Source organism: Pseudophryne corroboree, chromosome 7, assembly GCF_028390025.1.
Source record: "Pseudophryne corroboree isolate aPseCor3 chromosome 7, aPseCor3.hap2, whole genome shotgun sequence".
Lineage (NCBI taxonomy): Eukaryota > Metazoa > Chordata > Amphibia > Anura > Myobatrachidae > Pseudophryne > Pseudophryne corroboree.
Genome location: NC_086450.1, coordinates 76,955,439 through 76,975,819, shown reverse-complemented (window position 1 = coordinate 76,975,819; position 20,381 = coordinate 76,955,439). Strand labels below are relative to the sequence as shown.

General features: G+C 47.2%; 1 protein-coding gene across 2 annotated transcripts in view; it reads left to right on the top strand.

Annotated features, from left to right (window-relative positions):
• Positions 1–20,381, top strand: part of ITGA4 (integrin subunit alpha 4) — a 224,226-nt gene that overhangs the window by 162,926 nt on the left and 40,919 nt on the right. For both annotated transcript variants that reach the window (XM_063933332.1, XM_063933333.1), the window contains 2 exons: positions 10,306–10,458; positions 18,542–18,618. In XM_063933332.1, coding sequence (XP_063789402.1) covers positions 10,306–10,458; positions 18,542–18,618 — 230 coding nt within the window. The remainder of the gene's footprint in view (positions 1–10,305; positions 10,459–18,541; positions 18,619–20,381) is intronic.

The window sequence follows — 20,381 nt, the reverse complement described above, 5'->3', positions numbered from 1 at the left end:
CCACCAACGCCACGTTGCACCACAGACTGTCCAGGAGTTGGTGGATGCTTTAGTCTAGGTCTGGGAGGAGATCCCTCAGGAGACCATCCGCCACCTCATCAGGAGCATGCCCAGGTGTTGTAGGGAGGTCATACAGGCACGTGGAGGCCACACACACTACTGAGCCTCATTTTGACTTGTTTTAAGGACATTACATCAAAGTTGGATCAGCCTGTAGTGTGTTTTTCCACTTTAATTTTGAGTGTGACTCCAAATCCAGACCTCCAAGGGTTAATAAATTTGATTTCCACTGATAATTTTTGTGTGATTTTGTTGTCAGCACATTCAACTATGTCAGCACATTCAACTATGTAAAGAACAAAGTATTTAATAAGAATATTTCATTCATTCAGATCTAGGATGTGTTATTTTAATGCTCCCTTTATTTTTTTGAGCAGTGTATATATATATATATATATATATATATATATATATACTGTATATATATATATATATATATATATATATATATATATTTATACTGTATGGGTGGTATTCTATTAGCAGCGGTACTTTCCCTCTGCTAATAGGATCGCCCTATTTGCCCCGATGCCGACATTGTTTTCTCCTGATGCCGGCACATATCGGAGATTATGCAGCACTCAAAGCATAATTCACAATAATGTGTTGCCGGAGGCCGCAATAACGCATAGAATCCCATGTGTTATTGCACCCATGTGTTATAAAACCCGATCCCATGTGTTATTGCACCCATGTGTTATAAAACCCGATCCCATGTGTTATTGTAGGGTGTAGTACTGCTGACCGGCGGTCAGCTTACCGACGCCGGGATCCCGGCCGGGAGGTGCGAGTGCAGCAAACCCCTTGTGGGCTCGGTGGTGACCTGAGGTCGCCACGGGTTCTATTCCCACTCTATGGGTGTCGTGGACACCCACGAGTGGAAATAGTCCCTGTTGGTCGGCATGCCGACCATCGGGATAGTGAGCCGTCGGGCTGGTGGAGGAGGTCATGTGACTGTCGGTCAGCTGACCGGCGGTCACATGAATACCACCCGTTTTTGCACCCATGTGTTATAACACCCAATCCCATCTGTTATTGCAAATTCGCTGGTCCAATTTCGGCCGATAAAAATGGCCTGTAATTGGATACCGCGTTAGTGACCATCAGTCAAACATCGCGATATCCGGACATTTTTACCAGCTGAAAGAGGTTCAGGGCTAATAGGATACCGCCCTATATGTTTGTGTATAGCTAGAGTATATACTAGAGATGAGCGGGTTCGGTTTCTCTGAATCCGAACCCGCCAGAACTTCATGTTTTTTTTCACGGGTCCGAGCGACTCGGATCTTCCCGCCTTGCTCGGTTAACCCGAGCGCGCCCGAACATCATCATGACGCTGTCGGATTCTCGCGAGGCTCGGATTCTATCGCGAGACTCGGATTCTATATAAGGAGCCGCGCGTCGCCGCCATTTTCACACGTGCATTGAGATTGATAGGGAGAGGACGTGGCTGGCGTCCTCTCCGTTTAGAATTAGAATAGATTAGAGAGACACTTGATTTACTAATTTTGGGGAGCATTAGGAGTACTCAGTAGTGTACAGTGCAGAGTTTTGCTGATAGTGACCAGTGACCACCACTTTTATTTATAATCCGTTCTCTGCCTGAAAAAAGCGATACACAGCACACAGTGACTCAGTCACATACCATATCTGTGTGCACTGCTCAGGCTCAGGCCAGTGTGCTGCATCATCTATAGTATTATCTATATATAATATTATATATATCTGTCTGACTGCTCAGCTCACACAGCTTATAATTGTGGGGGAGACTGGGGAGCACTACTGCAGTGCCAGTTATAGGTTATAGCAGGAGCCAGGAGTACATAATATAATCCGTTCTCTGCCTGAAAAAAGCGATACACAGCACACAGTGACTCAGTCACATACCATATCTGTGTGCACTGCTCAGGCTCAGGCCAGTGTGCTGCATCATCTATATATATATATTATATATCTGTCTGACTGCTCAGCTCACACAGCTTATAATTGTGGGGGAGACTGGGGAGCACTACTGCAGTGCCAGTTATAGGTTATAGCAGGAGCCAGGAGTACATAATATTATATTAAAATTAAACAGTGCACACTTTTGCTGCAGGAGTGCCACTGCCAGTGTGACTAGTGACCAGTGACCTGACCACCAGTATATAATATTAGTAGTATACTATCTCTTTATCAACCAGTCTATATATTAGCAGCAGACACAGTACAGTGCGGTAGTTCACGGCTGTGGCTACCTCTGTGTCGGCACTCGGCAGCCCGTCCATAATTGTATATACCACCTAACCGTGGTTTTTTTTTCTTTCTTTATACATACATACTAGTTACGAGTATACTATCTCTTTATCAACCAGTCTATATATTAGCAGCAGACACAGTACAGTGCGGTAGTTCACGGCTGTGGCTACCTCTGTGTCGGCACTCGGCAGCCCGTCCATAATTGTATATACCACCTAACCGTGGTTTTTTTTTCTTTCTTTATACATACATACTAGTTACGAGTATACTATCTCTTTATCAACCAGTCTATATATTAGCAGCAGACACAGTACAGTGCGGTAGTTCACGGCTGTGGCTACCTCTGTGTCGGCACTCGGCAGCCCGTCCATAATTGTATATACCACCTAACCGTGGTTTTTTTTTCTTTCTTTATACATACATACTAGTTACGAGTATACTATCTCTTTATCAACCAGTCTATATATTAGCAGCAGACACAGTACAGTGCGGTAGTTCACGGCTGTGGCTACCTCTGTGTCGGCACTCGGCAGCCCGTCCATAATTGTATATACCACCTAACCGTGGTTTTTTTTTCTTTCTTTATACATACATACTAGTTACGAGTATACTATCTCTTTATCAACCAGTCTATATATTAGCAGCAGACACAGTACAGTGCGGTAGTTCACGGCTGCGGCTACCTCTGTGTCGGCACTCGGCAGCCCGTCCATAATTGTATATACCACCTAACCGTGGTTTTTTTTTCTTTCTTTATACATACATACTAGTTACGAGTATACTATCTCTTTATCAACCAGTCTATATATTAGCAGCAGACACAGTACAGTGCGGTAGTTCACGGCTGTGGCTACCTCTGTGTCGGCACTCGGCAGCCCGTCCATAATTGTATATACCACCTAACCGTGGTTTTTTTTTCTTTCTTTATACATACATACTAGTTACGAGTATACTATCTCTTTATCAACCAGTCTATATATTAGCAGCAGACACAGTACAGTGCGGTAGTTCACGGCTGTGGCTACCTCTGTGTCGGCACTCGGCAGCCCGTCCATAATTGTATATACCACCTAACCGTGGTTTTTTTTTCTTTCTTTATACATACATACTAGTTACGAGTATACTATCTCTTTATCAACCAGTCTATATATTAGCAGCAGACACAGTACAGTGCGGTAGTTCACGGCTGTGGCTACCTCTGTGTCGGCACTCGGCAGCCCGTCCATAATTGTATATACCACCTAACCGTGGTTTTTTTTTCTTTCTTTATACATACATACTAGTTACGAGTATACTATCTCTTTATCAACCAGTCTATATATTAGCAGCAGACACAGTACAGTGCGGTAGTTCACGGCTGTGGCTACCTCTGTGTCGGCACTCGGCAGCCCGTCCATAATTGTATATACCACCTAACCGTGGTTTTTTTTTCTTTCTTTATACATACATACTAGTTACGAGTATACTATCTCTTTATCAACCAGTCTATATATTAGCAGCAGACACAGTACAGTGCGGTAGTTCACGGCTGTGGCTACCTCTGTGTCGGCACTCGGCAGCCCGTCCATAATTGTATATACCACCTAACCGTGGTTTTTTTTTCTTTCTTTATACATACATACTAGTTACGAGTATACTATCTCTTTATCAACCAGTCTATATATTAGCAGCAGACACAGTACAGTGCGGTAGTTCACGGCTGTGGCTACCTCTGTGTCGGCACTCGGCAGCCCGTCCATAATTGTATATACCACCTAACCGTGGTTTTTTTTTCTTTCTTTATACATACATACTAGTTACGAGTATACTATCTCTTTATCAACCAGTCTATATATTAGCAGCAGACACAGTACAGTGCGGTAGTTCACGGCTGTGGCTACCTCTGTGTCGGCACTCGGCAGCCCGTCCATAATTGTATATACCACCTAACTGTGGTTTTTTTTTCTTTCTTTATACATACATACTAGTTACGAGTATACTATCTCTTTATCAACCAGTCTATATATTAGCAGCAGACACAGTACAGTGCGGTAGTTCACGGCTGTGGCTACCTCTGTGTCGGCACTCGGCAGCCCGTCCATAATTGTATACTAGTATCCAATCCATCCATCTCCATTGTTTACCTGAGGTGCCTTTTAGTTGTGCCTATTAAAATATGGAGAACAAAAATGTTGAGGTTCCAAAATTAGGGAAAGATCAAGATCCACTTCCACCTCGTGCTGAAGCTGCTGCCACTAGTCATGGCCGAGACGATGAAATGCCAGCAACGTCGTCTGCCAAGGCCGATGCCCAATGGCATAGTACAGAGCATGTCAAAACCAAAACACCAAATATCAGTAAAAAAAGGACTCCAAAACCTAAAATAAAATTGTCGGAGGAGAAGCGTAAACTTGCCAATATGCCATTTACCACACGGAGTGGCAAGGAACGGCTGAGGCCCTGGCCTATGTTCATGGCTAGTGGTTCAGCTTCACATGAGGATGGAAGCACTCAGCCTCTCGCTAGAAAACTGAAAAGACTCAAGCTGGCAAAAGCACCGCAAAGAACTGTGCGTTCTTTGAAATCCCAAATCCACAAGGAGAGTCCAATTGTGTCGGTTGCGATGCCTGACCTTCCCAACACTGGACGTGAAGAGCATGCGCCTTCCACCATTTGCACGCCCCCTGCAAGTGCTGGAAGGAGCACCCGCAGTCCAGTTCCTGATAGTCAGATTGAAGATGTCAGTGTTGAAGTACACCAGGATGAGGAGGATATGGGTGTTGCTGGCGCTGGGGAGGAAATTGACCAGGAGGATTCTGATGGTGAGGTGGTTTGTTTAAGTCAGGCACCCGGGGAGACACCTGTTGTCCGTGGGAGGAATATGGCCGTTGACATGCCAGGTGAAAATACCAAAAAAATCAGCTCTTCGGTGTGGAGGTATTTCACCAGAAATGCGGACAACAGGTGTCAAGCCGTGTGTTCCCTTTGTCAAGCTGTAATAAGTAGGGGTAAGGACGTTAACCACCTCGGAACATCCTCCCTTATACGTCACCTGCAGCGCATTCATAATAAGTCAGTGACAAGTTCAAAAACTTTGGGTGACAGCGGAAGCAGTCCACTGACCAGTAAATCCCTTCCTCTTGTAACCAAGCTCACGCAAACCACCCCACCAACTCCCTCAGTGTCAATTTCCTCCTTCCCCAGGAATGCCAATAGTCCTGCAGGCCATGTCACTGGCAATTCTGACGAGTCCTCTCCTGCCTGGGATTCCTCCGATGCATCCTTGCGTGTAACGCCTACTGCTGCTGGCGCTGCTGTTGTTGCCGCTGGGAGTCGATGGTCATCCCAGAGGGGAAGTCGTAAGCCCACTTGTACTACTTCCAGTAAGCAATTGACTGTTCAACAGTCCTTTGCGAGGAAGATGAAATATCACAGCAGTCATCCTACTGCAAAGCGGATAACTGAGTCCTTGACAACTATGTTGGTGTTAGACGTGCGTCCGGTATCCGCCGTTAGTTCACAGGGAACTAGACAATTTATTGAGGCAGTGTGCCCCCGTTACCAAATACCATCTAGGTTCCACTTCTCTAGGCAGGCGATACCGAGAATGTACACGGACGTCAGAAAAAGACTCACCAGTGTCCTAAAAAATGCAGTTGTACCCAATGTCCACTTAACCACGGACATGTGGACAAGTGGAGCAGGGCAGGGTCAGGACTATATGACTGTGACAGCCCACTGGGTAGATGTATGGACTCCCGCCGCAAGAACAGCAGCGGCGGCACCAGTAGCAGCATCTCGCAAACGCCAACTCTTTCCTAGGCAGGCTACGCTTTGTATCACCGCTTTCCAGAATACGCACACAGCTGAAAACCTCTTACGGCAACTGAGGAAGATCATCGCGGAATGGCTTACCCCAATTGGACTCTCCTGTGGATTTGTGGCATCGGACAACGCCAGCAATATTGTGTGTGCATTAAATATGGGCAAATTCCAGCACGTCCCATGTTTTGCACATACCTTGAATTTGGTGGTGCAGAATTTTTGAAAAAACGACAGGGGCGTGCAAGAGATGCTGTCAGTGGCCAGAAAAATTGCGGGACACTTTCGGCGTACAGGCACCACGTACAGAAGACTGGAGCACCACCAAAAACTACTGAACCTGCCCTGCCATCATCTGAAGCAAGAAGTGGTAACGAGGTGGAATTCAACCCTCTATATGCTTCAGAGGTTGGAGGAGCAGCAAAAGGCCATTCAAGCCTATACAATTGAGCACGATATAGTAGGTGGAATGCACCTGTCTCAAGTGCAGTGGAGAATGATTTCAACGTTGTGCAAGGTTCTGATGCCCTTTGAACTTGCCACACGTGAAGTCAGTTCAGACACTGCCAGCCTGAGTCAGGTCATTCCCCTCATCAGGCTTTTGCAGAAGAAGCTGGAGGCATTGAAGAAGGAGCTAAAAGGGAGCGATTCCGCTAGGCATGTGGGACTTGTGGATGCAGCCCTTAATTCGCTTAACAAGGATTCACGGGTGGTCAATCTGTTGAAATCAGAGCACTACATTTTGGCCACCGTGCTCGATCCTAGATTTAAAGCCTACCTTGGATCTCTCTTTCCGGCAGACACAGGTCTGCTGGGGTTGAAAGACCTGCTGGTGACAAAATTGTCAAGTCAAGCGGAACGCGACCTGTCAACATCTCCTCCTTCACATTCTCCCGCAACTGGGGGTGCGAGGAAAAGGCTCAGAATTCCGAGCCCACCCGCTGGCGGTGATGCAGGGCAGTCTGGAGCGACTGCTGATGCTGACATCTGGTCCGGACTGAAGGACCTGACAACGATTACGGACATGTCGTCTACTGTCACTGCATATGATTCTCTCAACATTGATAGAATGGTGGAGGATTATATGAGTGACCGCATCCAAGTAGGCACGTCACACAGTCCGTACTTATACTGGCAGGAAAAAGAGGCAATTTGGAGGCCCTTGCACAAACTGGCTTTATTCTACCTAAGTTGCCCTCCCACAAGTGTGTACTCCGAAAGAGTGTTTAGTGCCGCCGCTCACCTTGTCAGCAATCGGCGTACGAGGTTACATCCAGAAAATGTGGAGAAGATGATGTTCATTAAAATGAATTATAATCAATTCCTCCGCGGAGACATTGACCAGCAGCAATTGCCTCCACAAAGTACACAGGGAGCTGAGATGGTGGATTCCAGTGGGGACGAATTGATAATCTGTGAGGAGGGGGATGTACACGGTGATATATCGGAGGGTGAAGATGAGGTGGACATCTTGCCTCTGTAGAGCCAGTTTGTGCAAGGAGAGATTAATTGCTTCTTTTTTGGGGGGGGTCCAAACCAACCCGTCATATCAGTCACAGTCGTGTGGCAGACCCTGTCACTGAAATGATGGGTTGGTTAAAGTGTGCATGTCCTGTTTTGTTTATACAACATAAGGGTGGGTGGGAGGGCCCAAGGACAATTCCATCTTGCACCTCTTTTTTCTTTTCTTTTTCTTTGCATCATGTGCTGATTGGGGAGGGTTTTTTGGAAGGGACATCCTGCGTGACACTGCAGTGCCACTCCTAGATGGGCCCGGTGTTTGTGTCGGCCACTAGGGTCGCTAATCTTACTCACACAGTCAGCTACCTCATTGCGCCTCTTTTTTTCTTTGCGTCATGTGCTGTTTGGGGAGGGTTTTTTGGAAGGGCCATCCTGCGTGACACTGCAGTGCCACTCCTAGATGGGCCCGGTGTTTGTGTCGGCCACTAGGGTCGCTAATCTTACTCACACAGTCAGCTACCTCATTGCGCCTCTTTTTTTCTTTGCGTCATGTGCTGTTTGGGGAGGGTTTTTTGGAAGGGCCATCCTGCGTGACACTGCAGTGCCACTCCTAGATGGGCCCGGTGTTTGTGTCGGCCACTAGGGTCGCTAATCTTACTCACACAGCTACCTCATTGCGCCTCTTTTTTTCTTTGCGTCATGTGCTGTTTGGGGAGGGTTTTTTGGAAGGGACATCCTGCGTGACACTGCAGTGCCACTCCTAGATGGGCCCGGTGTTTGTGTCGGCCACTAGGGTCGCTAATCTTACTCACACAGTCAGCTACCTCATTGCGCCTTTTTTTTTCTTTGCGTCATGTGCTGTTTGGGGAGGGTTTTTTGGAAGGGCCATCCTGCGTGACACTGCAGTGCCACTCCTAGATGGGCCCGGTGTTTGTGTCGGCCACTAGGGTCGCTAATCTTACTCACACAGCTACCTCATTGCGCCTCTTTTTTTCTTTGCGTCATGTGCTGTTTGGGGAGGGTTTTTTGGAAGGGCCATCCTGCGTGACACTGCAGTGCCACTCCTAGATGGGCCCGGTGTTTGTGTCGGCCACTAGGGTCGCTAATCTTACTCACACAGCTACCTCATTGCGCCTCTTTTTTTCTTTGCGTCATGTGCTGTTTGGGGAGGGTTTTTTGGAAGGGACATCCTGCGTGACACTGCAGTGCCACTCCTAGATGGGCCCGGTGTTTGTGTCGGCCACTAGGGTCGCTTATCTTACTCACACAGCGACCTCGGTGCAAATTTTAGGACTAAAAATAATATTGTGAGGTGTGAGGTATTCAGAATAGACTGAAAATGAGTGTAAATTATGGTTTTTGAGGTTAATAATACTTTGGGATCAAAATGACCCCCAAATTCTATGATTTAAGCTGTTTTTTAGTGTTTTTGGAAAAAAACACCCGAATCCAAAACACACCCGAATCCGACAAAAAAAATTCGGTGAGGTTTTGCCAAAACGCGTTCGAACCCAAAACACGGCCGCGGAACCGAACCCAAAACCAAAACACAAAACCCGAAAAATTTCAGGCGCTCATCTCTAGTATATACTATTTTGTATGTGGAGAGAGAGAGAAAATGACTTCCTTTTATGTTTTTCCCACCCCAGACAATTAATAAATAATTACCATTTATTAGGTAAATGTATTCCTTTATTCATGAATCTGTAAATATTCATATAAAATACATTGTGTTTACTTCGATGATTTTGCCGCTGAAAGCACGCATACTAAGTGGAATGTGTATAACTTTGTCACATTTTATATTTTCTGGAATATGCTCACATTTCATTAAGTCCAAAAACAGAATAATTATTAAGTATTTCAGTTTGTGGAAAAATGTGCAGAGAAACAGGTGTATCCACTCACTGCAAATGAAATTGCTTGAACATTTGGTGGGTCTGGGAACAACCTCTGTGTTGTTGTTGTTGTTGTTATTAGTAATAAGGATTTAAAAAAAATAATAGTAATAATTGTATTTACTGTATGCAGCATTTTTCTCCTAGTAGGACTCATTGGGCATTATAGACATTCAGTTTTAATTTCAGGGTTTCCACAGAACTAAAGGTGATGGAGACACCAACCGAACTGCAATATTTATCACAATGAGCAGCCCTCATTGGAGGTCTCAACAGTGGGACACAGGGTGTGACCATGCCCTTGATGGCCCTTTAAAAAAATGCAATTTTTTATGGTACACACTACCGGCAGTCCATCACTTTGCAGACACCCCATTAATTGGTGCAAACATCCTGATCACTTTACAGTCCAATTAGCTTGCCAAAAGTGGAAAGGCTAGGAGGTATTCAATGAGGCTTAGCTTCAGCGGGATGTGTCAGGATGTGGCCAAGCAGGATACCCCAGATTATGGCCCAGATTTATGAAGCATTGTAGAGTGATAAATAGCACGGTGATAAAGTACCAGCTAACCAGCTCCTAGCTGTCATTTTTCAAACACAGCCTGTGACTTGGCAGTTATGAGCTGATTAGTTGGTACTTTATCACCGTGCTGTTTATCACTCTCCAAGGCTTGATAAATCTCGGCCTTAATGTGAGTTTCACGTGATTTGCTCACAGCCATTCCAGCACACCCTCTTCAGCCAGGGTGCACCTAAACCTCCTAGCCAATCATAATAAACATTGCAGTTTGGTCCAAGTATCCGAGTTTCATTATTTTTCCTTGAAGAACTTTTTTGCCTTTTTTTCCAGAAAGATGTAATAGATATCCTCACTCCAATACATATGGAATCCCGGTACTACCTTGGAAAACACATTGTAAATAAAAGACAGTTAGATGAATTCCAGCCACTACAGCCAGTTTTGCAGAGGAAAGCTGGGGAAGAAAATATACTGAGGAATGTGGTAAGAACAGCACTGCTACGTAAATATTTATTATGCATTTGGATTTCTTTTCATCATTTTTGCTCATAATTAATCTACATTAAATTGGACCAAAACAGTAAAAATACATGGGTGAAAAGTAGGTTTCTTGACCATCATCACCAGATCTAAAGTTGTTTTATATCATGGAGTCTCTAACAGTCTTTACACTAAATTTTCAGAAAACGTGTAAGAACTAAAGTTATACCAGATAAGTTGGAGGATTGTTTTCTATGGGGGTCATTCCGAGTTGATCGCTAGCTGCATTTGTTCGATGCGCAGCGATGAGGCAAAAAAAGGCACTTCTGCGCATGTGTATGCGGCGCAATGCGCACGCGCGACGTACTATTACAACGGCCGATGTAGTTTCACACAGGGTCTAACGAATCTTTTCAGTCGCACTGCTGACCGCAGAGTGATTGACAGGAAGTGGGCGTCTCTGGGTGGCAACTTACCGTTTTCAGGGAGTGTTCGTAAAAACGCAGGCGTGCCAGGAAAAACGCAGGCGTGGCTGGGTGATCGCAAGCGCTAAGTAGGTTTTGAGCTACTCTGAAACTGCACAAAAAAACTTTGCCGCCGCTCTGCGATCCTATCAGTCGCACTTCAGCTAAGCTAAAATACACTCCCAGTGGGCGGCGGCATAGCGTTTGCACGGCTGCTAAAAACTGCTAGCGAGCGAACAACTTGGAGTGACCCCCTATGTAAGATAGACCCAACACTACTGCTGAACACACACGTAGAGACTTTGTTGATGTATTGGCTGTTTTGGTCCAAATCGGGAAGGCGGGGGGTACTGGGGGCACAGAGTAACACGGAATCAGATAACTAAGTTAACGTCAAAACAGTTTTAATGGTAAAAGCACGGTTATCCCGGGCAGTACTGGTGACACGTGCAGTGCCAGATTAAGGTACACATGGGCCTGGAGCTGAAATTCATGAAGGGCCTAATGTGCCGCTGCAGGGGGTGTGGCCAATGTTGCAGGTGATTTTTTTTTTTTTTTTGAGGGGGCATGTCCAATGGTGTGTGGGCCCTACTGTGGCGGTGGTCTGCACATGGCATGGCATGTGCTATGGGGTGCAGACAGCACTATGAAGAGCATGCTGGATTGGTGATGGTCTATGGTGGGGTCATCTCATAATATTACAGATATTATATATATATATATATATATTTATATATATCTAGCTAGGGAGATGGGACAGACCTAGGAGAGGAGCCTGGCCTTAAAAGATAGTGTGAGGGGAGGGAAAAAAGGATGGCACACCAGTCGGGGGTAGGGAAAGGAGGGGAGGGCAGACTGGGGTGATAGTGTATGGTGGGAACATCTCGTGTCATTACTCTGAGATGGTACAGAAGAAAAAATAAATACATTTTATATATATATATATATATATATATATATGTATATATATATATATATATATATAGGTTGGGTATGCATGACCCGCATCCCGGCAGCGGTATGCCAGCTGGCGCAAGTCGCCCCTTGCAGGCTTGCTGTGGTCACCACAGGTTCTATTCTCACTCTATGGGTGTCATGGACACCCACAAGTGGGAATAGTCCCTGTTGGCTGGCATGCCAACCGTCAGGATTTTCAGGGGGCGGAATGAAGAGGGAGGTGCTGTGAGAGCCTGTCCTCCTAAATGCATGCAAAATGGGAGGGAGGGCATGTGCCAAAATGGCTCTTACAGACAGAACAAAGAGAGGAGTCAAGAACTTGCAGGATTGACCGGGGGGGGGTGTCGATTTGTGAAAAAGAGCGTGGTGGTGGTGATGGGGACTGAACAGGTAAAGAAAAGAGGATGAGCATCAATCACAGTGGTGGGCAGGGCAAACTAAAATGTCCTGGCAGGTGGTTCCTTTGCCAGTGTAGTTTAAGCACTGCCCACTGGTTCCTTGGCAGAACTCTTGCCAGCTGCTCTGCTTTGCCTGCTGGAACTTCTCCTTGCTGCTAAGTCCCGGGGCTGCCTTTTCTGAGCTCAAAGGATTAGTGTGCGGGGACAGGTCTGGTGGGTGACAGAGCGAGTGTGGAGGGACAGGTCTGGTGTGTGACAGGGTGAGGGTGTGGGGATAGGTCTGGTAGGGGACAGGGTGAGGGTGCGGGGATAGGTCTGGTAGGGGACATGGTGAGGGTGCGGGGATAGGTCTGGTAGGGGACAGGGTGAGGGTGCGGGGATAGGTCTGGTAGGGGACATGGTGAGGGTGCGGGGATAGGTCTGGTAGGGGACAGGGTGAGGGTGCAGGGATAGGTCTGGTAGGGGACAGGGTGAGGGTGCGGGGATAGGTCTGGTAGGGGACAGGGTGAGGGTGCGGGGATAGGTGTGGTAGGGGACAGGGACAAGTCTGGTAGGGGACAGGGTGATGGTGCAGGGACATGTCTGGTAGGGAACAGGGTGAGGGTGCTGGGATAGGTCTGGTAGGGGACAGGGTGAGGGTGTGGGGATAGGTCTAGTAGGGGACAGGGTGAGGGTGTGGGGATAGGTCTGGTAGGGGACAGGGTGAGAGTGCGGGTATAGGTCTGGTAGGGGACAGGGTGCAGGGACAGGTCTGGTAGGGGATAGGGTGCGGGGACAGGTCTGGTAGGGGACAGGGTGAGGGTGCGGGGATAGGTCTGGTAGGGGACAGGGTGAGGGTGTGGGGATAGGTCTAGTAGGGGACAGGGTGAGGGTGTGGGGATAGGTCTGGTAGGGGACAGGGTGAGAGTGCGGGGATAGGTCTGGTAGGGGACAGGGTGCAGGGACAGGTCTGGTAGGGGACAGGTCAGGTAGGGGATAGGGTGAGGGGACAGGTCTGGTAGGGGACAGGGTGAGGGTGCGGGGATAGGTCTGGTAGGGAACAGGGTGAGGGTATGGGGATAGGTCTAGTAGGAGACAGGGTGAGGGTGCGGGGATAGGACTGGTAGGGGACAGGGTGCAGGGACAGGTCTGGTAGCGGACAGGTCTGGTAGGGAACAGGGTGCGGGGACAGGTCTGGTAGGGGACAGGGTGAGAGTGCGGGGACAGGTCTGGTAGGGGACAGGGTGATGGTGCGGGGACAGGTCTGGTAGGGGACAGGGTGAGAGTGCGGGGACAGGTCTGGTAGGGGACAGGGTGAGGGTGAGGGGACAGGTCTGGTAGGGGACAGGGTGATGGTGCGGGGACAGGTCTGGTAAGGGACAGGGTGAGAGTGCGGGGACAGGTCTGGTAGGGGACAGGGTGAGAGTGCGGGGATAGGTCTGGTAGGGGACAGGGTGAGGGTGCGGGGATAGGTCTGGTAGGGGACAGGGTGCAGGGACAGGTCTGGTAGGGGATAGGGTGAGGGGACAGGTCTGGTAGGGGACAGGGTGAGGGTGCAGGGACATGTCTGGTAGGGGACAGGGTGCAGGGACAAGTCTGGTAGGGGACAGGGGGAAGGTGTGGGGACAGGTCTGGTAGGGAACAGGGTGAGGGGACAGGTCTGGTAGGGGACAGGGTGATGGTGCAGGGACAGGTCTGGTAGGGGACAGGGTGAGGGTGCAGGGACAGGTCTGGTAGGGGACAGGGTGAGGGTGCGGGGACAGGTCTGGTAGGGGACAGGGTGAGGGTGCGGGGATAGGTCTGGTAGGGGACAGGGTGAGGGTGCGGGGATAGGTCTGGTAGGGGACAGGTCTGGTAGGGGACAGGGTGAGGGTGCAGGGACAGGTCTGGTAGGGGACAGGGTGAGAGTGCGGGGATAGGTCTGGTAGGGGACAGGGTGAGGGGACAGGTCTGGTAGGGGACATGGTGAGAGAGTCTGTGCAGGCAGGTATGGCAGGCAGCTCCCCCCCCCCATTTTGTCATTTCACAGCAACCCCCACCCCACAATATTAACCTTACATTGGTAACCTCCCTTCAATATTTTCTACCACATCACAGTACTTATCCACAGTGTCCTCATCACAGGCAACGCCAGCAAACAATAAAATTACCTTGTAATAAACGCGCCTTCACCAGCTCCCCTGGCAGCCTGGACTGACGTGACACTGAGAACACTGGCAGAGTGGAGATAAGGGAGGCGGAGCTGCTCGGCCACAACACAAACACAACGGCCGGGTACGAGTGCCACCCGTCCGCAGCCAGCCATGCGCATGTGGCTGCGGATGGCCATCAATATGTGACATATAGCAGTCTGAGGGGGGATTGTCAGATGGCTACCCGACGTGCCCCCGGCCCAACCAGCCCCTGTGATTCCTAGCCCGGCTCCAGCCAGGAGCTGAAAGCTGGAGGCGGAGCTTGGCTAGAATAAACCCTAGATGCACGGGGGAGGAGCCTCATGCTGGTGCGGGCCGTGCATCTGGCTGCAAAAAAAAAATCTAAATGACACGGAGGGGACACGTGCCTGGATGACGGCCGCTGACAGCTTGTGAGTTGTGACAGGAAAAAGTTTTTTCCTGTCACCACTGTCAGTCTCCTTGGGCCTATTTTCATGGGGAGGCCTGGAGCTGCAGCTCCATCCGCCCCATTGTTAATCCGGCCCTGGACACGTGTTGGGTATAAGTGGTGCATTGAAGGGTGACATAAAAATCAGTAATTATGGGAAGGAAATCAGAGGTATGATGATCCTACAGCCATGTCCTCCTGTGGGATAATCAAGCAAATATCACGACGGCTGCGGATATGAAAATATGTCATGTCTCTTTTCTGTTGTAAACATAAAACTCTATTGAGAGAATGTGAGATCGTTCCATCCCTATGAGACGCTGGCTGTCATTGCCCAAACCTGTCGCAAAGACGTACTTTTCATGCTGAATCTCTCTTATTCATAGATACAGACCCGTTAGAATATTAACTTGTTGTTTTTTCATCCATTTTATTTTTGCATTCTTAAAACACAATACAGTACAGATGTGTCCTCATACATCATTGCTGCAATCGTGCCGAACAGCCCCTCTCGGCGCGCCAGGTCCCGCGAGACTCTGCTAGCGTTGGCCATCTTTTTTTGCCAAAAATGCGTCTTAGATGCAACTAGGACGCATGGGGAGCCTGTGCTGAGTATTTTGATATATGACACTTGTATATTGTGTGTGACGGAGTCTCTGAATCTGTAGATGAAGTGCTACAATGTAGCTGCCGCAATGTTTTTTCAAATACAAGTTCTGTTCTGTTCCGTATACAGACTCATTCACAATATACAAGTGTCGCATATCAAATGACTCAGCACTGGCTCCTGGTGCTCTTAATTTATATATATATATATATATATATATATATATATATATATATATATATATATATAAATATGTTTTATTTTAACAAAGTTGTATGCTGTCTGCTTAATACATTGGTTTTCATTATTCCATTCAATATGTGGTTTAGCCTTAAGTAAACTGCACGTCATAGCACATAAACATCTGTAGTTTATTCATAGTAAGCTCTCACGAGTAGGGCCCTCTTCCCTCATGTGCTTATCCTTTTCTTACTTTAATAATCCTCAACTGCCCAAATCAAACAGTTTTTTGGCCACCTGGAACTTCTCTGTCATTTACTGGTGTAGTTATGCTTAGTTACCCTGTACTTGTCCTATATTGTATTCAACTGTAAGTCACTGTTTTCCTATTTTTTATGTGCATATGTACTCTGTAATTGGGCGCTGCGGAACCCTTGTGGCGCCATATAAATAAAGGATAATAATAATAATATGACAGGTTAGTAAATCTCCCCCATAACTTCTCACCGTGACTCCTATAACTTTGAGTCGCTCTCTACCAGACTGCCGCTTCTCCTGATAGTTACTAATACCCCTTTCAGACCGTTCGCTTATTACCTGGGCTATTACACATGATCTGAAAGGCGCCAGGGGAAATATTCCGGCAAGGGTTGAATACGGCTTTAACCCGTGTCGCTGTGCGATGTGAACGGGTTGCCAGTTTGCTGCGACCCGTTTCCCGCTCACACTCTATGGACGGTCGGCGCTTGGAGATCATCTGATCTCCAAGCGCCCCCTCCACACGCGTCACCGCCGACGTCACCAACCCAGCAATATGCCCCTGGGAAGCACCCGTGTACGGCTCCTGGGTGCGACCCGTTAGTCTGAAAGGGGTATAAACTTCCTGCCTCCCAACCCTCCTCCTCGTCTCCTATACAGAAATTTCCTCAGACACAACCTTCACAGGATCATGGCCACAATTACTCATTTTCTCCATATTTTTCTAGGATTCTTCCCATAGAGTAAAGTGAGCATACTGTTGCCCGTACAATACCACTGCATTTGTCACAATATGTCATGTAATCTGTAATCGCTATTTGTGAAGTGTCATTCCCAATGGCTGACAGATGGCACTTTTGCTGTTGTGTAATTAATAGCATTTGAACTGCATAAAAAACATTTACCCTGTAATTCATAATCCATGCAAGATAAAATCTACAGATCTTGTGAACACAAATGCTGTAAAACACGACGCGACTCACTGATTTCTGTCCTTCGGTATATTGCTATTTGATATACAAGTATAGGAGCATGCTCTATGATTTACTGGATGTCCATATGGGATTCATATAACACACAGAAACCAGATGGCTCTATATTACAGGTGACAGATTCACTTAGATCTCCCAGTAAACTGGGATTTGCCTGTTATATCTAGGGGCTCCCGAGTTTTTGAAGAGTCCCATGGGCTACTGAAGGAGAGGGTAAACTCCTCACATCTCACTGTATCGCAGCGGAATATAACATTCATTGGAAGTGATGTACTTGGGTCCTAATTCAGATCTGATCGCAGCAGCAAATTTGTTAGCAGTTGGGCAAAACCATGTGCACTGCAGGTGGGGCAGATATAACATGTGCAGAGAGAGTTAGATTTGGGTGGGGTGTGTTCAAACTGAATTCTAAATTGCAGTGTAAAAATAAAGCAGCCAGTATTTACCCTGCACAGAAACAATATAACCCACCCAAATCTAACTCTCTCTGCACGTTATATCTGCCACACCTGCAGTGCACATGGGGGGTCATTTCGACCTGTTCGCACGCTGCGGTTCATCGCAACGGTTCGAACGGGTGGGTTCTGCGCATGCGCGGCAGACGCAATGCGCAGACGCATCGTTGCTCAGCGACGGCAGTCGCTAGGTAACGACGCCGGGAACGAAGAAAGCGATTGCAGCGTGGATCGCAAGAAGATTGACAGGCGGGAGGCGGATCGTGGCGTCTACTCACCAATTTCCGGGCATGGAGATCCGAACGCAGGCGTGTTGAGGCGTTTGGAGGGCGGATGTCTGACGTAAATTCCGGGACCTTCAATGCTGGTTTCATCGCACAGGGTAAGTAACTGCAGGGCTAGTCTACTTTTACACAAAACTTTTTTTAGCATAGCAGGGCTGCACAAGCGATCGCATCCCTGCTATGCTAAAATACACTCCCCTATAGGCGGCGTCTAGTTGATCGCATGAGCAGCAAAAGGTTGCTACGTGCGATCAGCTCGGAATGACCCCCCCCATGGTTTTGCCCAACTGCTAACAAATTTGTTGCTGCGATCAACTCTGAATTACCCCCTTAGTTTCCATAGCTGGGTGCACTGTTGCACATACTAATGGTAGTAAGCAAATGTCAAACCAACAACTTTATTTAAAGCAGTTTCAATGGTGACCCCTGAAAGCTATAAGAAGGTAATTACTGCAGATGTAATGCTGGATAGACACTGTACGATGCAGTGGACGACGGCGCAATGTATCATTGCCCGCCACATTTAAAATGCATTCTATTGTTCCCTAGGCCATCCTATTGAACATGCAGCATGCCCGACAGAATGACCCTGGGAACCACCTGCGGGAGCGCGGGATCGTGGCTACACAATGAGCAATGTGGCCGATATATTGTTTCGCACCATGTTGGAGTTATATATCGTCTGATTAATCGCCTAGGGTGTACCCAGCTTTAGCCGCCGCACCGTGCCGTCGCTGGGTACACACATCGATTAGTGTGTACCCAGCATAAAGTCATTACTGCCAAACAAGTTGTGGAATCAAAGCTATGCAGTTGTTTCTAATGGAATACGTGATATATTTATTATATTTTATTACATTTACTCATTTTGTGTTTACTTTGTTGTGGAATATGTTTTTATCTTTCGTCAGGTCTCTTTTGCGCAGTACTGTGCTTTGGCAAATTGCTCCGCTGATTTACAGATCTCAGGAAAAGTTTCCCTCCCGGGGTAAGTTCAAATAAACTTCAATCCCATTTTATCCCTAGTTTGCAGACAGATTCTCATTGATGTTATTACTATCCTATGGCTAACATAGAGAAAATGTAGTTCTACCAGGCTTGCTTCACGCTTTTTCAAAACGCCTCGGTAAAAGTAATCTGCATGTGGGTTTGGGGTTGGCGGACAATCTGGAAAGTGGGTACAGGAGAAACATTATACCCAATGTCCAACTACCCGTGGACCCTACAACACTGCAGATATTACTGAGATCTGTGCGCTTTCTTGTAAAAGTTGTGCAAAAGTAGGTGTGTGACATCACAGAAGGGCATTTGCGCTGCATTTTTAATTTCTTATTATTATTTTTTATTATTATTTATTTATAAAGTGCCACAAATTTCTACAGCACTATACATAGTAAATGTACAAAACAGGGTAAACAAGACAACAAAGTAACATATTTCACATAAAGTAACATACAGTATTTACATAAATACAATTGTAGGAATAGATGTAGAGTCAGAACCAGGATTTGTGCATGGGTCCTTCCCGACCCGACTCAATATGCAAGATTGGTGATGTCACCACCAACGGCGTTCATAGGCGGCTCTTGTAGATGAGATGATCTCCAAATGCCGACTCTTCCTATACACTGAACGGGTTCTGGGTCGATTCGACCCGGCTATACCTGTCCACACTACATTGCAAGGCAGGTTGACCGCATGTTCAACCCTGCTCGCTACCCGAGTTGAAATATCAACCCGGATTATTTCAACTGAACCCTTTCAGACTGAGCAATAACCCGGGTTGCTAACAGCTCAAGTGGAATATGCAAGGAATATAATAGAACAAGTGAGAGCATTCTACAGATTAGGGGTAAGGCAGGAGAAGTTTTGGAGGCAGCATACCTCCCATCATGACCCTCTCCAGGAGGGACACAATGCTCTGCTTCTGGACTTTTCTCTAAATTTCTGATTGCTGGCACTGGTTTTGAACAGGTTAATGGATAAGAAAGGTGTTTCAGCACAGGTGATGGCAATCATACATTAAGACGGAAGTCCAGGAGTAGAGCATTCTGTCCCTCCTGGAGAGGGTCATGTTGGGAGGTATGGAAGCAGGAGTGGGAGGTGGTAATCAGTAGGCAGTTTCTGGCTGATCAGAGAGAGCAGGAAGGGGGTGTGGAGGAAAATTAGTCTGGAGAGGGGAGTTAGAGAGCTTATGGTGAGAAGTTCAAACTGGATCCTGTGGGGCATAAGTTCTCAAACTTAGTCCACAGGACCCCAAACAGTTTATGTCTTCCAGGTCTCCTCACAGCATCACGAGTGAAGTAATTAGCTCCACCTGTGGATCTTTTAAAATGTGTCAGTGAGTAATGACTACACCTGTGCCCCTGCTAGGTAACCTGGATAACCTGAATTGTTTTGGGTCCAGAGGACCGAGTTTGAGAACCACTGCTGTAGGGAATAGGGAACCAATTAAATGATTTCAGAGAGGGGAGGTTGAGGCAGAGCGGCATGATAGATAGATCAGTCTAGCAGCAGCATTAAGGAGAGATTGGAACCTGCGGTGCCCCTGTAAAAATAAACTGTGATACACATGCACAAACACATGACATAGTCCTATTTCATTTCTGCCAGATATAAAATAGTTTGAAAAATAAAATAAAAAATAGGATGACTCCTGGAAGAGCAGTGACAACATTTGTGTAGGTCGACATGTGACATTCTGTCTGCCGGCATTTTGAATGTCGACATAACCTACCACGCCCATTGAGT